The 19837-nt window shown below is 41.6% G+C and overlaps 1 protein-coding gene across 1 annotated transcript in view; it reads left to right on the forward strand.

Moving 5' to 3' along the window:
- The window catches only part of gfra4a (GDNF family receptor alpha 4a), a 385676-nt gene that overhangs the window by 73466 nt on the left and 292373 nt on the right, over nucleotides 1-19837 (forward strand). Inside the window, exon 3 of the mRNA XM_028565152.1 lies at nucleotides 4869-4934. Coding sequence (XP_028420953.1) covers nucleotides 4869-4934 — 66 coding nt within the window. The remainder of the gene's footprint in view (nucleotides 1-4868; nucleotides 4935-19837) is intronic.

The raw sequence follows: 19837 nt of genomic DNA on the forward strand, positions 1-19837 counted from the left end.
CTCTACTCCGAGCTCCTCACGGATGACTGAGCTTCTCACCCTATCTCTAAGGGAGACGCCAGTCACCCTCCTGAGGAAACCCATTTCGGCCGCTTGTACCCTGGATCTCGTTCTTTCGGTCATGACCCAGCCTTCATGACCATAGGTGAGGGTAGGAACAAAAACTGACCAACTCTCTTTTAGTCACAACGGTGCGATAAATTGAATGTAATACCGCACCCGCTGCGCCGATTCTCCGACCAATCTCCCGCTCCATTGTCCCCTCACTCGTGAACAAAACCCCAAGGTACTTGAACTCCTTCACTTGGGGTAAGGCCTCATTCCCTACCTGGAGTAAGCACTCCATCGGTTTCCTGCTGAGAACCACAGCCTCCGATTTAGAGGTGCTGATCCTCATCCCAGCCACTTCACACTCGGCTGCGAACCGATCCAGTGAGTGCTGAAGGTCACAGGCCGATGATGCGATCAGGACCACATCATCTGCAAAGAGCAGCGATGAGATCCCCAGCCCACCGAACTGCAACCCCTCCCCACCCCGACTACGCCTTGATATCCTGTCCATAAATATTACAAACAGGATTGGTGACAAAGCGCAGCCCTGGCGGAGGCCGACTTACTGTCGAGAACCCGGACACAGCTCTCACTGTATGTACAGAGATTGGATGGCCCTGAGAAGAGACCCCCTCACCCCATACTCCCGCAGCACCTCCCACAGTATTTCACGGGGGACCCAGTCATACGCCTTTTCCAGATCCACAGAACACATGTAGACTGGTTGGGCATACTCCCAGGCTCCCTCCAGGATCCTTGCGAGAGTGAAGAGCTGGTCCGTTGTTCCACGACCAGGACGGAATCCGCATTGTTCCTCTTCCACCCGAGGTTCGACTATCGGCCGAACCCTGCTTTCCAGCAAAAAGCATAATATGAGCACTTTTAAATAGGCAAAAAAATGTAAGAAAAGATTAATCATCAATATTCTTCAAAAAACTTCATATGAATGTGTTTAAGTTTAATACACCGTTTTCAACGATATTTGATCCGAGCAGGGCAGCAACTAACATTTATTTTCAAGATTAATTGTTTGGTCTATAAAATGTAAGAAAATGGTGAAAATGTCCATCCCAGTTCCTCAAAATCCAAGGTGATGTCTTTAAATGTCTTGTTTTGGCCAAAACCCTAAATATATTCAATAATATTTAATAAGATAGAAAACAGAAAAGAGAAGGAAATCGTCATATTTGGGAGGCTAAAAACAGCATTTTAGCATGAAAAATTACATTAAGGATTAATCGATTATCAAAATAGTTGCAGATTATTTTTCTGTCGATCGACTCATCGATAAGTTGACTAATCGTTGCAGCTCTAGATCTAAGCATGGTGTTAGAGCTGTGTGTGGAGCTGTTGTGTTCGCTATTGATTAAACATGTTTTTATGCCAATGTAAAGAAGTTCACTTAAGGCAAGGATGCCCATCTGTGCTGTAAAATGTTGCTGTGCACGGTAACTGTGGAAGTCGTTGAAAATGCCTCGTGAAATCTGAATTGGGAAGGCTAAGATGTACTTGTTTTTTATAGGAATGAGCGTTAACTCAGTGTACACATTTATTGAGCAGAAAATGTAACGCTTCCCATACTTTCTTTACTCGACATTTTGAAGAAATGGTTCTGCAAAACATTCACTGGATAATGTATTTCATTTGTTTTCCCTACAGTATTCATTCGGTACTTATCACACTACTTATTGATAATTTATATAAATTTACCTAACCTTCAAGGTCCCATGACATGGTGCTCTTTGGATGCTTTTATATAGACCTTAGTGGTCCCCTAATACTGTATCTGAAGTCTCTTTTATATAGACCTTAGTGGTCCCCTAATACTGTATCTGAAGTCTCTTTTATATAGACCTTAGTGGTCCCCTAATACTGTATCTGAAGTCTCTTTTATATAGACCTTAGTGGTCCCCTAATACTGTATCTGAAGTCTCTTTTATATAGACCTTAGTGGTCCCCTAATACTGTATCTGAAGTCTCTTTCCTGAAATTCAACTTTGGTGCAGAACTACAGCCACTAGAGCCAGTCCCACAATGAGCTTTCCTTTGGATGTGCCATTTCTGTGTCTGTAGCTATTGAGGAGAGAGTGGGAGGGGCAAGGTGGAGGGTGGGGGTGTGGCCTTGACCAACTGCCACTTTGCTCGTTTGAAAGCCATGATGTCTCTCTCTGATGGGTTGGCCAAATTCTCTGGGCGGGCAAAGCAGAGAAAGGGGAGGTAACCTTGCTCCTTATGACCTCATAACAAGCAGATTCCAAAACGGCTCATCTGAGCTTTCCTTTTCTCAAAGGCAGAGCAGGATACCCAGGGCTCGGTTTACACCTATCGCCATTTCTAGCCACTGGGGGACCATAGACAGGCTGGGGGAACTCATATTAATATTAAAAAACCTCATAAAGTGAAATTTTTATGCCATGGGACCTTTAAACTAAGTCTACCTACAGTCACCTACAGTTAACTTCAATGGACTCGGGAGTCTACGTTATCAAAAGTCCTGTGCTTTCAATGCCCACCATCCCTGAACGCCTCTTACAATGTTTGTGCGGTACAAAAATGTCAAACCTTCTTGACTTGAAAAAAATGTTGCCAGTGAACCTAATCCATGCATCAATAAATTCCCTTGAAAATACACTTGACCAAACAAATGAATAGTATATCAATGTCTTTCTTACAGACGAGGTGCTATGGCTAGAGTGTATGCATTTCAAAGTAAAAGGATGTGGGTAAATAGTTTTAGTTTGGACTGTTTGCAATTTCATGTGCTCACTCAAAAAGAATCTTTGGTGGATAAAGCATCACTGACACACACGAGAGCAGCGTCCGTTTTAACTGCTGCAGTCCGGGCATCAACTCTTCACCGTCGACACTCCACCGCCACTCAGCAGGAGCTGATGAACCAGGCTGGCAGTAACAAATCACATTTTCTCTCATTAGTAAATGACTTAATTCTTCCACCTGACTGCTCTCCCAACCTTCAGGAAATCAGCTTTGCCTCAAGTAATTCACTGTTTCTGCACTTCTGGAATGGGGGCAATGCAATTTGTTAACACCCAAATAAGATTGATTAACAAGTCTTAACCATGAGACACGTCCCCGGCAGATTAAAAGAGGGCCACACATAATCTCTACGTGCAGTCGGTGAGAAAACTCTTTTAATTAACCATACCTACAGGGGGAAGAGAATACCATCCTCTGAATTGGATGTGTTCAGGTGTTGGTGTGATGAACAATTGTTTTTTATTTGATACCATTTACACCACAGCTCAGGAGAAGCAGGGTTGGTTATCTAAGCCCAGTTTCTCCAGGTGTTACAGCAATCTATTTCCTGCTTGTACTTCCTAAAGGAACCCAGGATGCTTAACAGTTGACAGTGATCATTCACACGGGAGACTTTTACTGCAGCTGCTAATTAAATATTTTCCGTAACAACTCCTCGCAGGCCTGCTGCAGCGCCTCGTGTTCTTTCTGCAAGAAGGAATGGTGAGAGAGTTAGCTTAGCCGCAGCAAGGTTGTGTTTGCTGTTGGTGTGTTAATGCAGTACCTGCTGTTTTGAAACACTTCCTGAGGGATATGTTGAAACCAAAGTCAATATTTATGAGTATTGCAGCTGGGGGCTCCTCCCTAATGGCATATGGCTGCTGAGGTGTCCATGCAGAGTGGTGAAGGCAGGATGCCCCAGGCTGGCAGCGATGAGAGAGAGAGGAAGTGTGTTAGAGTGTGTGTTTGTGTGTGTGTGTGTGTGATAGAGAGAGAGAGAAGGGGGGTGAGAGCTCCTTACAGTACATATTGACCTGGCCTTTGTAATGGTGCTGCTGCAATCTTCTGACCTGGCTCCAGGATTAGAAATGTACTCCGAGAAGAACTATGTGTTTATCTGTATGGGTATGTACTCAGGTGAAGACAGACCTTGTGCTCCACTTGCATACTATATTAATATAAGTGTCCGGGGTATACTGAATATTTACACTGGAAAAATACAAAAGAAAGCCATCATGCATGCATACTAAAATCACTCTTCTTCCCCTTAACCTTTTGTTTCCCCTTTTCTCTTTAGTTTGTTACAGCAAATGACGTTTACGCCATTACCATCAGATTCGTGCAATGGTTCGGGATCCCTCCACGGCTGAAACTAATGACCATTATCATTATCTAATAATCTGCCAATTATTTAGATTTATTCAAATTGCTTGTTTTATAAAGTGTGGATAAATCTAGGGATTTGGACAAGAGTTGGGCCTAGTCATACAGGTATGAAAAAAATGTGTGTTTTGGCCTTTCGTCCACATACAAACAGCGTTTTAGGTCACTGGAAAACTCTGGCCAGCGTGAAGACTTTTAGAAACGCTGCGTTTGTCGTGTAGACAAGGAAAACCGAGTTTTTAGCTTGTAACGTCAGTGTGCCATTATCAACTAAGTGAGGAGTCACAAATGAGGCCAGATTTCTTGCAGTAGAAGACATGACCAAAATGTAATTAAAATTAGAGTTCATTTTTCATTGTGTTGTGGAACTAAGGCGTCAGAATCTAAAATATTCTGCCTGGCTACTACACGCATGAAGGACTATCTGGAAGACGAGCTAAACCTTTTATTTAATCAGAATAGGATATGCCAAAATTAAAGAAAGCTGTCAAGGGTATAATAGTAACTTTAAAATCTTCAGTCACTTCTTCTGGACACCATCTCTTAATAACACAGCAGACTACTTTAGAGCGTACGTTACCCCATGCTCTCTGGCAATGCCCTAAAATCCAAGACTTTTGGGAAGTCCACAACTGTATAAAGGAGATCACTAACAATGACTTTGAATTCTCTCCCAGGTTATTTGTGCTCGGTGACCCATGAAAGACTGCGGAGATGCAGAACTCATCCAAACTGCCATAATGGTGAGTAGACAGACTTTATTGAGGGGATTGGAAAATACACAAGCTCCCTCTTGGCGGAAGAGGTTCATAGAACTTGGAAAAGTGGCCTCATATGAAAACAAAGTTTTTATAGAAAGACCGACAGATGGGAAGATTATATCTTGAAATGACACTATGCATAAATAACAATAATGCTCTATTCAATATCTGTTTGGTGTGTAGTTTTAATATTATTTTTTTTTTAGCTGTGAGTTGGGTCTCCCACACTGCTTAATCCATTGTCGGCATCTTTCCACTTGGGTCTTGGGCTTTGGAAAGGCGGAAAAAACGACTCCTCCCTCTAAACTTTTGGGGTACCTGGTGTCAGACTTGCAGGTGCCATAGTTGCATCGTTTCACCATCTTGCTGAAATCGCAATGTTTGACGGGGGTCCTTCTCCTTAGTTACAGTTGCTGAGCTAGGATTGGACAAAGACCGTTCGAGGGCAGGGTTTTGCAAACGGTCAATTGGCACCGGATCGAAAGATTTTGAACGATGCCCAGCCCTAGCCTTCGGGGCCCAGAGGTGGTCTATGCGTAGCTACTTTTGTAATGATGGAACACAGCCATCGTCTCTCTATGGCTTGTGTGGTGGGACCAATGTACAGTCTATCCATTCACTTCTGTGTTGTAGCTGTGAATGTGGGTCATGGTTATAGGGGCCATTACTATGCATGCATTGCAAATCTGTTTTTATTTATTTCATTTTGAATTCATAGTTATCTGTTGACTGAGAAAGAGCATTGTGGGGGAGAGAGTATTGCTGCTCATTTACGTTTAAATGTAACTGTGTTATAAAGACAGTCTCCATCCATCTGTGATAACAAACAGAACTGAAAATGCTTTATAAAGCAACAGAGTTGGATAGGATCTCGTAGGAATAAGACACACATTTATATCTCTCTTGGCTCACGTTATTAGCAGATAGCTGATATTCTCATCCTAATCCCTAACTTGATATCTGACTCCACCTCTGTCCAGTTACTCCATCTATAAAACCCTTTTGTAGCTCTGGCTTTTATAAAGTATTTGCTCTTATCACACTAGAAAACACATTAGCAGAAGCTCAATTTTTCACTTCTTCCTGCGTGTGGTTGTCAGCAAGCTAATAACATGAAGACGGCAGGAGAGAAGCTATCTGAGCCAGACGCTGCACACATGGCTGTCACCTCAGCTTTCATGTCTGCGTGCATGCTCATTACTTGGCAAATGCACTTGGTCTGTGATTGCAGCTATTGTTGTGATTCACATTCCTATAGAGCTCATTTATTTCTTGATCACAGCTGTTGTCTTACGAAAGCCTCTAAGTGTGCCTTCTGATTGCCGGCTTTTCCTGTATGGCTCATTTATTAACTGCTCAAGCCCTGTTTGGCTGGTGCATCTGGTTTTATTGCCTGATATTGATTGTAGCTATTTAGTGTTCCAACGCGCCTACAGCTCATTTTCCAAACCGTTGTAGAAAAGTGCACTTTGTTGGCTATTTTTTTTTTTTTTTAACCGTCCAAGTGAACTAAGACTTGTAAAACAAACTCTTATGGAGATTACAGAAGCAGTGGCAGAATGGTCAAACTAAATTTCATTCCTCTGTGCCACAACGGACCCTTCTGCATGCTTTGCTGTAATTTTCTTTCTCTTGTGTTCATACTCATTCATCAGTCCTGACTGCAGTTTGCTCCCAGTTTGTTTTCTTTTGACTGTTTATTGCAGATTTCCCAAGTTACTGCATTAACTGCTGGTTGTCAGACATACTGTTGGTATAAAAGCTTTAGTTTTAATCACATTTTAGCCAATCCAGTCAGATTTTTGTTATCCATTTTTAGTTTTTCTTGGCATTTTGTAATATTTGAAATGCTTAGTGGCTTGTCATCACGCAGCCAGGTAGTTTACAGTAAGTGTGTCTAAGGTTTTACTTGGAGTTAACTCCAAAAGACAGAACATGGGGGATAATATCCAATCATCACGTGAAAAGAAATCCTAGTTTTATGCTAGAAGCACTGTGAGGTTGTATTTTGGGACATCAGTGCTTTTGAGCTAAATGCTAAAATCAGTCTACTAACATGCTCCTGGTGGCAACGCTAACATCTGGAGGCTTAGGTGCTATAATACCATGTTCACCTTATTAGATTAGCATGTTAGCATGCTAACATTTACTAACTTGAACAAAACACAAACTTCAGCCAGTTATTTAGTTTTGGTAGCAGGTTTTGGTCATAAACCAAAGTTTGGGGACGAATAGAAATTCTGACCTGATGATCAAAAAGTTGAAGGATCAACAAAGTTATGACAATTCATTCTAAGGGGAACATACGATATGGGTACCAATTAGGGCTGTCAAAATGAATGCGATGGTGCGTAGGTACAGTGTGTGTGTGTGTGTGTGTGTGTGTGTGTGTGTTTTTCGCTGAGAGAGATCATTAGCAGTAATGTGCACTGGCCTGATTCTCTGCCCGTCCTCGGCTTCTTGAGATGTATTAATATTTTGGAGGAGTCACCTGGTGAAGCTGAAAGCTTATGCAAGCACAATCACCAATGAGGGAGTACATGGATTGTGTACACTGGGCCTCATTATCAGGACAGAGACGGGGGAAAATTTGCACACACAGTATTTCAGTATATACATGTTGAAACAAAAATGGACTTTTAATGTGTTGCACTTTTGAACCAAGGTTTTGTCAAACAGTATTTTCCTTTTTATTGTACCTTGTGTCCACTCATGCACTTCACAGAGGTCCAGAATCATTTGATTAAAACGGTTGAACGATTTTAGCTGTAGAATAAACAACAATTATCAAATGTCATCAAATACATCTATTAAATAAAATAACATGAACTAAATAGGATGGAGTCTCCGTCTGTGTGTTTATGCATTAATCCTGCTCTTAACTTGAAATGAGGGCCGCGTCACTATTTTTATTATCAGTGAAAAAGATGATGTATGTTTTAGGTAAGAAGTTAACTGCTGATGATGCGTTCAATTTCTCATTGCTGACAAAAAGGATTGCATTCACAAACCATGTTGTGTGGAAAATATGGAAGTCGTGAAAAGGGTGATATGAATGTGGCGGCACGGTTTGTAACGTTCTGCAGAATTAAAAGTTTAATTCATCAATATCCCAAAACAACACCATCCATTTCAAGTTTATCCAAACACAATTAAAAACAATTGCCTGAACACTGACACAAACACAACAGTACCCTAATCTTGGCAACACTTGACATGCATACCTCATTTATCAAAGTGCGTCTCAACCGCTGCATCGCTTTCATCTTTCTGATAAACAGCCTCCGTTTTCGCCTAGAAATGGTCTCCAAGTCAAATGTAATCTTCAAAGGGGATGCACTGAGGCGTCCGCGCGGCTCAGATCAAGCCGTGTATCCAGGATGTCCTTTTGTTGGAATCTGGAACGGGACCCTCGTCACATGTACTGGAATCCACCTGACATTTTTTTGTTTTTCCCCATCTCTTTCATCTTTCTACTGCAGAAAGAGCAGTGATCAAAAAGAGCATTGATCATCATAATTGAAGTATTGGTTTTAAAATCTGACTTAATGAATATTTGCTTTGGCACTTCCCTCAATTTTTGAATTTATTCTGCATATAAAATACTGATACATATAGGCTATACATGTACTCTAATGATCCCTATAGGGAATTAGTGCAATTGTGGCCTGTGTGCAGTAGCTGTGGTGCTGCATTAAACATAATTAGTATGAGAAATTATAGCAGCAGGGGGATGTGGTATCCTGTTGGGTTAATAGGGCACTTTGATCTTCCATCACTGATTCGTATACGTCTGGATGTCCTCATTGAACTCTGTGTGCCATTTAGTGGTCTTTGCAGCAAAGGTTACTGAATTACAGCATCAAACACATATATAAAGAAAAAAAAACATTTAAAAGCCTCTGAGGTCTAAGACGTTTCTTCCGATCTTTGTCGCCTGGTTTCCTTGTGTAATAATTCTCGTATAATCTCAACCCTGTTATGCACAATCAAGTTCCAGACGTCATTTTTTCAGGACAACCTGGGCTATCGGGAGTGTGCCGCAGGGATGTCACATGAATGTATAAATTGTTACAGGACTATAAATACGAAAGAAAAAAACTAAACAAAATGGAATCTCACAGAGATGTATTGAAATCATATAGAGAACGATAATGAACAAGCCTTTTGGCTTTTGAAAATGTATGTGCCAAGTCTTGGCAATCAGGGGTTTACAGAAATAATAATAATAATAATAATAACTAAAACAAATATAAAACAATTTAGATTTTGTTCCCCCATAAATGTCCATAAGCTTTTATTCAAAAGGTTAGTTGTGTCATCTCTAATGCATTTCATGTCTGCTATGAAACTTCAGGAGGCCAAATCAAACTTATTTCCATTTCGGATTCACATATTTATTTATTTTACAAAGACACTGTAATTCCATGATGGATCAAAATGCTTCTGGATGGACTACAATCGCATGGAGGACCTCATTGAAACGGCACATTCCTCTGCTTAGAAGAAAAATGTAAGTCTCTGCACTGTATTGATCTGGTGATATTAAATATGACATAAGGTCGCCAGTTTAATCATATAAGAAATGGAGAGACAAATTTGATGTTCTGAGACTATCGCTGACCTTCACCTTGATTGGTTGTCCAGCAAATAAGATGAGCTCAAAGACATTTGTTCTGAATTAAACCTCAGCTTATACCCTGAGCCTGCCAGCCGCTCATGACAAAACAAATCTACATGAATACATCTCATTCTAATAATCCAACTATATTACTAGTCTGCCTCTAGTGTTCTTGCTCTGGTATATAATTTTCTCTGCACTTCGTTGGCACCTGACCAAATATTAAAGTGGGATCAGACTAACTGCAAGGAGGATTTTATATCAGCATGATTACTATTACTATTATTACTATTACAACTATTTCAGGCACAGTAGAAACCAAAAAGGAAACTCCAAGGCACTCTCTTTTAGAAAAATACAAAGCCTTTATTTATGGCTTAGTCATCATAAATCTTAAAGTACTCCGACGCGTTTCGGCATACAAGCCTTCGTCAGGGAGTCAATTATTTCAGGCACAGTATTGAGAGAAAAAAAGGACAAAAGAAGAGAGATAACAAAGAACTTAAGTTCCTGTAGAGTTCTGAAGCGATTTAGAGCCTTTACACATACATATACACAGATCTCAGAGACGGTGTGTATGTTGCTAGCTAGTTTACAGCTGTCAAGCTGCAAACACATTTTAAACTTTTAAAGTCACTGAGTAATTAAGTTGTTCCATTCAATATGTATTCACCTTTTATGTAATGTAAAGCAATCTAATTTTCATTATGGTGATGTGCGATAACACAGTATGTAAAAGGCCCACAGAACAAAAACAGAAAATAAGTGCTCACAGTCCTGTAAAAACTACTGGCTGCTGCAGCTTGTTTTTAGAAACTTCCCCTTACGGAGGCAATATGTGGACTGAGAGTTTCTCTTTTACCAGTGGAATGATGGAATGCTAAGGCATTTTGAGTGTTTTCCATTAGTCTAAAGAAATACCCAAGAGACGTAATGTACCAGTTGAACACCTCCCCTTGGAGTGTGTGAGAAGGCGAGTGTATTGCAGTGTAAGTGTTCTGGAGAGTTGGAAGAACGAGAGTGAGGCAGCAAGAGAGAGGAGAGGAGAGACAAGTCACAAAGAGAGAAAGACAAGGGGTTAGAGTGGTAGAAAGATCAAGGGAGGAGAGGAAAGCGAGAGAGAGGCAGAGGAGGGGTAGAGCCAGCGCCGGAGGAATGGTACGAGAGAGAAAGCAGCAGAGAGAGAAAACATCTCTCAGAGAGCATCTTGGGGTGAGTGTGTTGGATCCGAGCAACAGCCCATCAGGCTCCACAGGGGACCTGGTGAGAGGAGCTTCTTGGCCCGACCATGCCTCCCGCATTGATTCCCAACACAACCTAACCGGTGTATTTGGCCAGCAAGCCAAGGCTCTTGACAGCAGTCGGAGAGGCTCTGGAGATGGAGGCTGCTTGCTGACACAAAAGCTTTGTTTAATATACTGCTATATTTTTCCAAGTTCCCAGAAAAGGTGCCAATTACAAGTATTATCTGGTGGGGTGCACTGACATTTGGCAAACTGATCCATACAGTTGGACATGAATCAGACTGCAGGGATCGTTTGGCAAAGCTTAAGTCACTACAATGATCTGTAATGTTGAACGGTTGCTGTTGGATAACAGCAGCTCATCAAGCAATTACTCTTTTTGGTGGTGAGTTGCATGTTGTTACCCAACGTGCCACCCTTCCATGAGACAAACTGAATGTTGTGATCACAAGACATGGTCTGATCTGCTCTGCTGTCATTTACCTGTTGGCAGTTTATTAGTTAAAAGATGGGTGTGTCTTAATACAACTCTTACTTGCCATATGTTAAAAGGGTTACTGTAATCATTCCTCAACATACACAACTTCTACTAGCTGATAAGCCACAGGTTTAGTGGCAATACACACATCTTTTAGTAGATCAACTTCACCAACATGAATCCATTTTAAGGTACCATCAGACTCCTCTGGTGTCTCATATGGGCTGTTGTTTTATGCGAAGACTTACCTGTAAACACTATATCTGGTGATCTCAGTGATTTTAAAGCTGGTCTACAGCGGGCTAGTCCTAGTTTTGCCCTTACGCTTCGGAAAGTTAGACAGACATTTAGCCACCCAGCCCCCAGGATATCTGAACTAAGAACTGCCGACAATTTCAATTCATTTTCTGGTTTGTTATCAGTGTTGGAGTGAGCAATGTGAAGACAATGTTATTAGAGACTTCAGTGGAAATTATATTTTATAATTAAGATTGAGGATGTTAATAATTAACCGTTTAACTGTTAACCTGACAATTTTAACCGATTTTAAAAACTATCATTGACAACAAAAAAAATATTACAAAGTAATTAAAAATAAGTTTGTTGCATGGCAAAAAAAGACATGGGCTAAATCTATTTCTAAACTGCTAGTTAACTTGCTAGTGTAAAAATAACGCAAACTTTGTACTAGGAAGTTGCGTTTTAAGCTCTTTTTTTTTTTTTTTTCCTGTTAAGTTCGTAGCTCTCTGCTCGACGTTAGTGACACAAATTGGCCGTCCTACACACAGAGTATGCCACGCAGACACAGCTGCTCGCAGGTGGATGCGGTGGAGACGGGCTCTGACATACACTCAGTGGACAGCTGTGGACTTGTCGGTTGCGCGGATGCGCAGGCGGTTCTAGGATAGCAGCTGCATGTGTCCACAACAATGCACGCAACATCGTGGCTGCGCGACTGGTACTCCTTTTCGGCCCGATGTCTCTCACCTTCCTCTTTCTTTGTGTTTGAATTTTAAACTCCGGTGGATTTCTGAGGACTGTAGTTAACTGCTCCTCAGATCCCTGCAGGGTAAATCCAGACAGCTAGCTAGACTATCTGTCCAATCCTAGTTTTTTCTCGCACGACTAAAACAACTTTTAAACGTACACGTTCCACCAAAACAAGTTCCTCCCTGAGGCTATTTTGGAGAGGCATTGTTGCTGCGTCCAGCGCCTAGCTGGAGTGAACGTGGCTCAGCAGAGAGACGGAGCGAGACGACGTCTCTGCAGCTTATTCAGGGAGTCAGGTCAATTCCGCTAAAGCAATCACAACTTTGAGTTTCGGCTCGCATCAGGTGTTAAAATGAACTGTACCAAAACACGGGGAAAAAAAAAGACTTAACACGACATACGAGATGTTTTTATTTTAACAGGTTATGAAATTGTCTCTCAGGGTAATTCTGATAGACGGCAGCGTAGCCCGCCACGCAAACAGACAGCAGTCGGAGCTCCCGCCGACGGAGAGCTCTGCGTCCAACAGCAGCGGTTTCTCGCTAGTCCGGTACAGTCGGACTGCAAACGGAAAATCAGACGTTTTGACAACCGTGATATTCCTTTGGCGCTGGCTAAAGCCTCCTTAAGAGGCGCCAAAACTTTCTCTATGCAGTAAAAACCTAGCCTGTAAATCCAGACCCAAATCCAAAAGATTAAGCGTCTGGCACTGAGTAATGAAAATGGCCCAACTTGAGGAGCGGCACCAAGTATGCATTTAAAAAATCTCACTGCACGCAATTGGATAATACTACGACCAATCACAACAATACACAGGGTGACGTATCCAGAGCGTACCCATACGCTTAGCTACCAGCGGAGCTAACTGGTAGATTTAACTCTTGCCGTATCCGGTTGGCAAAAGAGCAAAAACATCCTCCTTGCAAAGGAACGATTGGAGCGCCGTATTCTGTTCTTCTTTTAGATAAAAAGCCAAGTCTAACTCGTTCATTGTAGCTGCCAAAGCCGTTTCAAACAACTGGTGTTCATCCGTAGCCATCTTGCAATGTTTACTAATGACTTTGACGTCGCAGCGCTGTCATCATCTGTTTAGCTCGCCTCTGGCCCGCCATCAGATACACCGATGTGATTGGTGCAGCTCAGCTACAAGGGCATAGTTAATGAGCATCATTACTGAATGCCAGAGGGACTCGCTGAGAAAATTCAAATTTTGCTCTCGCAAGAACTCTGGATTTCCAGGGTAGTAAAAACCCTGAATAAATACGGGTAATAAATTCATAATACTAACCATATTCTAGCCATATTCTCTGCGGGGGAAACTATCGATGTGGGAAAAAGGAACTTCTTTTGTGTGTGTGTTAATTAGCGGATCGCAAAAAAGTTTAAGGTCAAATACCGCCACCTACATTACTATATAGGAGAGTGTAGAATAATCAATGGCATTAATCGAGAGAGAGAGAGAGAGAGAGAGAGAAAGAGGTCAACACTGATTGTGTGGTGAAACACTGAGTGGATTCTACTGTTTGTTGGAGTTTAACTCTCTATCCATTGAGCTCTGGAGCTGGTTGCAGCAGCTCTTCTTTAGTTCAAACTCTGCCTCATTATAATGCAAGTCTGTACTTAATGGAGATTTGCATATCACCAAATTTAAAAAGGGCTGCTCCACGCAGACAATTTCCTATGTAGAGATTTGTTATTTTTGAATTTAATGAAGCTAACGAAAAGGATAGATAATCAACCAGCCAAAGTGGACATCTGCCCCGGGGGCCTCAGACCCTTAACAGCCCCAGCAGCCCAGATTTACTGCACGTTAGTTGTTTTTTGGTAATTTGATTAATTGCAAACAACACCGGATCTTTGCCTCGGGGCCCCCTAGAAGGTCATGACTTACTGCCAGGTGAGAACTATTGCATAGCTGACTGTCAAATATTATCAAGCTAGTTTTGCTAGCTCCACACATTTATATTTAAATGAAGTCGAGTAATACCTACACTTGCTAAGGACTGGCTGTTAAATTAAATATATTGCTTACTTCTTGAATTTGTCGTACTTGGAAATAATGTTAAAGCTCCCGATGCTGCAGCAACTTCCTGTATACAGATGCAGATGCAGATATTTCCTAGCAACTAATTCAACACTACTTGTCTTAACCAATTTCCTTAAAGCTACATAGCGGTGAAATTGTTTATGACAACCAACTGAATATTACTTTCTAGCCCCTCCCATTCCGAGCGCGTTTTAACTCCTACGGTGGCCGTATTATTCCAAGAAGTACGACTTTGTCCGTGACTGTTCCTTCCAGTGTAATAATAGTTTTACGTTTTTGTTATTTTGGTACCATTTCATTGCTAACATCAGCTATCAGGTTCCCAAACGAATGCAAGCTAATGTTAGTAAAGTATCAGCATGATCCTCCATCTTCAACAAGCTTTTTAAATCTGCTGGCAGATCGAGTAATCTCCCCCTGGCATTCATCACGGTGCCACTGAGTGTAAAAGCGCGAAAGGCGGAGGTATGTCCCTTTTTGGCTAATGTATTTTAAAGATGGAGGCGCAACATGGCAGAATACACCAGTGCACCTAACGTCCTCACATCCGCTGCCTCTCCACGAACGAAGCAATGTTGTTTATATCGATATGGTTTAATGTTGGGTTACATGACCCATTCCTTCTGTAAAGGCGTGCCTATGTTTGGATCTCTCCTCCTCTTTTAAAGATTTGGGCCTTTATTTTGATAGGAAAGCTGAAGACATGAAAGGGGAGGGGGGTGGAATGACATGCAGGAAAGGGCCGCAGAGCCGCAGAGCTCGTGTTTTGCCATTCAGCGTTAACAGCAAAATTTGGGTGCACCTACATTTTTTTTAAATAAAAAAGTTAGGCAGGAGGCCCTGATGATTCTAAATGGCAGATTCTACGCTTATGAGAATACTTTGATTAGTTGGTGGAAGTAATTACACATGAATGAGCACATATTTGTGAAAGAACAAAGGTTTTTTTGCTAAGAATCAACTCAAAACATTACACAATGGAGCTTTACGTTTTTATTGTGCAACCAAATTAAGTAAACTAGTTCGTAACTAGCTAGCAGTTCCTAACGTAAGGAGTATATGTTCAAACGAAATGGTGTTATGACTAGCTGGTGCAACCCAATCCTGTAGAACACATGATTTCGGATCAGCAATGGTGGCACTGTAAAAGATTGAATAACGTGTATGTAAGATGAAGAGTTGGGGGGGGGGGGGGAGATAATAATGGAACTGTTGATCTTACACCATCATTTGCTGGTCCAATTTCGGTCGAATGGAAACTGGCTGAATTGGATTCTTTGTTCTAGCACTGGTGCCCGTGATCGATGGTGGGCTACATTGCCGCTGTAGCTTCTTCTCTTGCTGATCTGATCTCAGCGGACCCATGGGGAGGGAGTTAATGGCAGAGCTGTGGAAGCGGTCCTGTACTGACTCCCGCTCCCGAGGTGTTTGGTCATGAAGGTCATTACAGTAATGGAAAAGGTTTGTTAAGCTACACTTGCCTGTGTGCACTACATGACTGTTGGGTGGCCCTGGACACAACAGGAGAGGGGCCAGGACAGATCAGAACAGGAAGCCGGGTGAACTTTAAAGCTCTCACTGCCTGAGGGTGACATCATCTGCCCCCTTCATCTTCCCCTCTGTCTCTCCAACTTTATCCATGAACTTCTTCTTTTTCTTGTCTGTCTTCCTCTGTCTTTTGTTTGTTTTTATGCATCTCTCATTGATTTCTTTCCAGTTGATTAGCTGTGTTGCTTGCAGTTTACTTAAATGCAAAACATATCAAACTTCCAGTACAATGTGTGTGTGTGTGCAACAGTGTGTGTTTCTGTTGGATGCATGTGGATAATAATTTCCTAAAACATTTTTCATACACCAAATTTATTGCTAAGAAAAGCTCACTACCATAAAATAACTCCCAGTGTGCTTTGCTAAGAGCTAAAAGCATTCTGCCTCCTTAGCTTGTATCTAATGGAAGAGCTACACTAACGCAAGATTATTTAAAAATACTTGTACGCCTGCAAAGCAATAACCCAAACAGTATTTTTGCAAGACTTAATTTGACAGTCAGGAGTCTTCAATCTCAACCGTGCGTGCTCAGGCATCTGTACTCGGCGTCTGGCTGAATTCTAATGAGTACATTTCTACCACTAACAGCAGAAACAATTGCTGTCTCGCTATTCATTTGTACCTACAACAGCAGCTCTGCTTTGCTCCTAAGATCACTTACACGGACGCATGAATATTCCTTATTGCAGATTAGGATTTCAAATCCGCATTCCATCTGAGACGTGCGCTGCCACTGTGATTCATCCACACCCACCTACGGGGGAGAAAGAGGATGGAAATTTCTCAAATCGATGTGGAAATACCTAGGGATGAAGAGATATCAGTTCCCTCAATAATTGGTGAATATTCACAGACGCAACAAGAGTCCCAATTGTTTTGTATATGTAGCGTGGGCGTTTGTGGCGGTGATTTGGGGAAGGGTTATCCTCATGAATATTGCTGAAAAGGAACGTATAGCACAGTGGTAAATAGTAAAACATTAATAAGTGCACCAAAATGTACATACACTACAGCACGGCCCTTAACATTATGAAAACGATGAAAGTGGAGCAACAACACATCACACACAGCCCTGTAGTTTTCAAGAATGCCATCATTAGTGTGGGATGAAAAGAAAGAGAGCTTTGGGGTCCTCTGTCAAGAAAATGTTGGGTTTTTCAATAAAAAAAAAATGCAATTTCAAATTGTTTTGTACTACTATTATTACCATATCTGTGTCTTATATGTTGGAAAACCTAGAGCAGATGATAAATAACACTTAAAGCTTAAAGCCAAAACTTGCTAAAGAAGTCCACTGAGGACCGACTACAATCATTAGATCTGAGGAAAGTCAGTTAGTTAGTTTTGATGCTCACAATGTTTTTCGGCTTGGGGGCTGTGTCTAAGCCTTGTAATGGTAGGGAAAACCTTGTATTAAAGCTTTTGTGCGTAAATTTTTGATATTATTGAACGTCCGTTCCATTCAATGCCATTGCCAAATGAGTTGATATAAAGCTAATTAAGCCTATCAGCTCCACAAAAGTCTTTCTGTATTTCTCAGTATGTTCAGAAAATGGTGTCGTCCGGTGACTTTTGCGCGCGGAAGCTCGAGTGAAGATAATGACCTCTTCTGAAGAGTCCATCGTGTTTTTTTCAATCCTCTGTGTCATCTTTGGCTACTAGCAACTGCGTGGAGGAGGGGGGCGGGTGGGGGCGCGATGACGGAAGGCTTGTATCATGTGGACACGCCGACAGTGTTGTTGTCATTACTTAGAATTCCTCATGGGGGCGACAAATTACGCACTATAGCTTTAAATATAAGGACATAGTTAATAAATCCAATACCTCTTGGTCCCTTAAAATTTATTGGACACCATAGACCCATCCTAGACAGCGGGTGGGGCTGTATGGGGCAATACTCCCTCGAAATGAGTAACCACAAACTAGAGCAAATGTATATATGTAATATATATATATTGTGAGACCGTCCTGATCTCGCGAGCTCCAGTTTTCCACTCGCAGATCAGTCTGGCATCTTGAGATAGAGAAAATTTGGAGCCAAACGACCAACCAATCAGCGTTGGTTTTGAGGCGGGTTTATGTGTGACACAACGAGAAGCGTCTATCACCAACGTAGGTGGTGATAGACGTTTTCTCTTGGATCCTTCTTTTGGAATATGGACCGGGAACCTGAAATGTGGCCTTTTTATTCATAAATTCTTGTTACACAAATGGCAAATATCCTTTACCGACATGTTGCTTGCTTGCTGAGCTAATGAGGTAGGTAGCAGTAGGGGTAGCCTGGCTTGTGGTTGTATTTTCATACGCTTCGTTGATCTGATTGGTTGATTTGGCCCGTCTATCACCAACATAGGTGGTGAAAGACCGATGGTTTATCCAATCAGCTAACCAGTATTTTCGCCCCTTCCCAAAACGGTAAGTTCCCAGATGGATATGCCGAGCAAATGCAAAGCAATCCATCTGGCGGAGTCAGGTTAGGTTTTTGTTGGTGTGTAGAACTTTTGAATCATCACGGGTGTTTCTGGTAGCTATATATTTGAAATAGATTTTCAAATGCCACACGTCCATGCCTAGTTTTGTTTTTTTAATAATATATATACTACAATTTACATTACCCAACAATACATAATCAACCCCACCAAACGGCCCCAGCTAGAAAAAATCTCTCTCCTATGGATGTGGATTAAAATGAAATCAAAGCTGAAAGTTAGCTCTTCTAGTTACTCATAGTTACTGTTGCTTCTAATCTGATGTGCTAGAGCGCACAGCCAAAAATTTTAATATATCTGTCTCCACTGACTTTAACCACACAATCTTCCAATGCAAGCACTACAACTGTGCACGTTTGACGCGGAGAGACCGCTTTGGTCCTTAATCAAAGACAAAAACACATCAAGGGGTTTTCACTAGATCGGGGGAACTAACAATGTTATTGGAGCGCCATGTATGTTTGTGTCTGTAGTCAGCACGCATGAGTGGCTTTTGCTGGTTCACTGCTCCTAATATCCCCAGTACCTGTGCTCCGTGCAAGGAGACGCTCCTCAGACCTTTCCCCCCCCGGTAGACGATGGGAAATGACATGAACGGAAAAACGGACAACAGACAGACGCACAGACGAAAACGGAGACATACGGACACACTGTACAGCGGATGTGTCTCTCACGCACGCACGCACACACACACACACACACACACACACACACACACACACACACACACACACATGCAGGCACAGCCAGGCAAATGTAAATCATATTTGCATGCATGATCAGAGACCATCAACAAGGGACAGCAACACACACACACACACACACACACACACACACACACACACACACACACACACACACCAGCACTTGACAGACAGTGAAGCACAGCAGGAGGTCACACCAACTAAAATGTGCACAAAATGCAGATATTACATGTACACTTTAAGTGATAAGTGATATTAAAATTGCTCAGGAAATTAAATTACATTATTAGTCATTTAACATCTCAATACATGACACAAACGGCAAAACGCAGGTCTTAATAAGGCATTTTCGGATTCATTAAAAGGCTAAATGACATTTTCGGATTCATTAAAAAGCTAAATGCAATGTTCTGAGAGTTTTTTGCGAAGTAGGGTGCACTGCAAAACTAATTCATGAATATATGTAGAACTAATTCCAAAATGAAATACAGTGAATTCATTAGCTAAATACAGCTCTTGCTTCCCAAAAAGCCACCCAAAACAATAGTGCTACTCCAGGTTTTTCAAATAGATTTTTCACATCTTCAAACTACTTGCTTAAAATTCATCAATACCACAATATATGCTGCCATCAAACATTTGTGGAAGAAAAGTCTTGAAATACATTGGAACTTAAAATCCTTTTTTTTTCCTAATGAGTTTCCCTTTCACATGAGCAATCGCTGTAGAAATGTCATTATATCTCGCTCTCAAGGAATTTGAAT

The sequence above is a fragment of the Perca flavescens genome, chromosome 20 (assembly GCF_004354835.1).
Source record: "Perca flavescens isolate YP-PL-M2 chromosome 20, PFLA_1.0, whole genome shotgun sequence".
NCBI classification, from domain to species: Eukaryota; Metazoa; Chordata; class Actinopteri; order Perciformes; family Percidae; genus Perca; species Perca flavescens.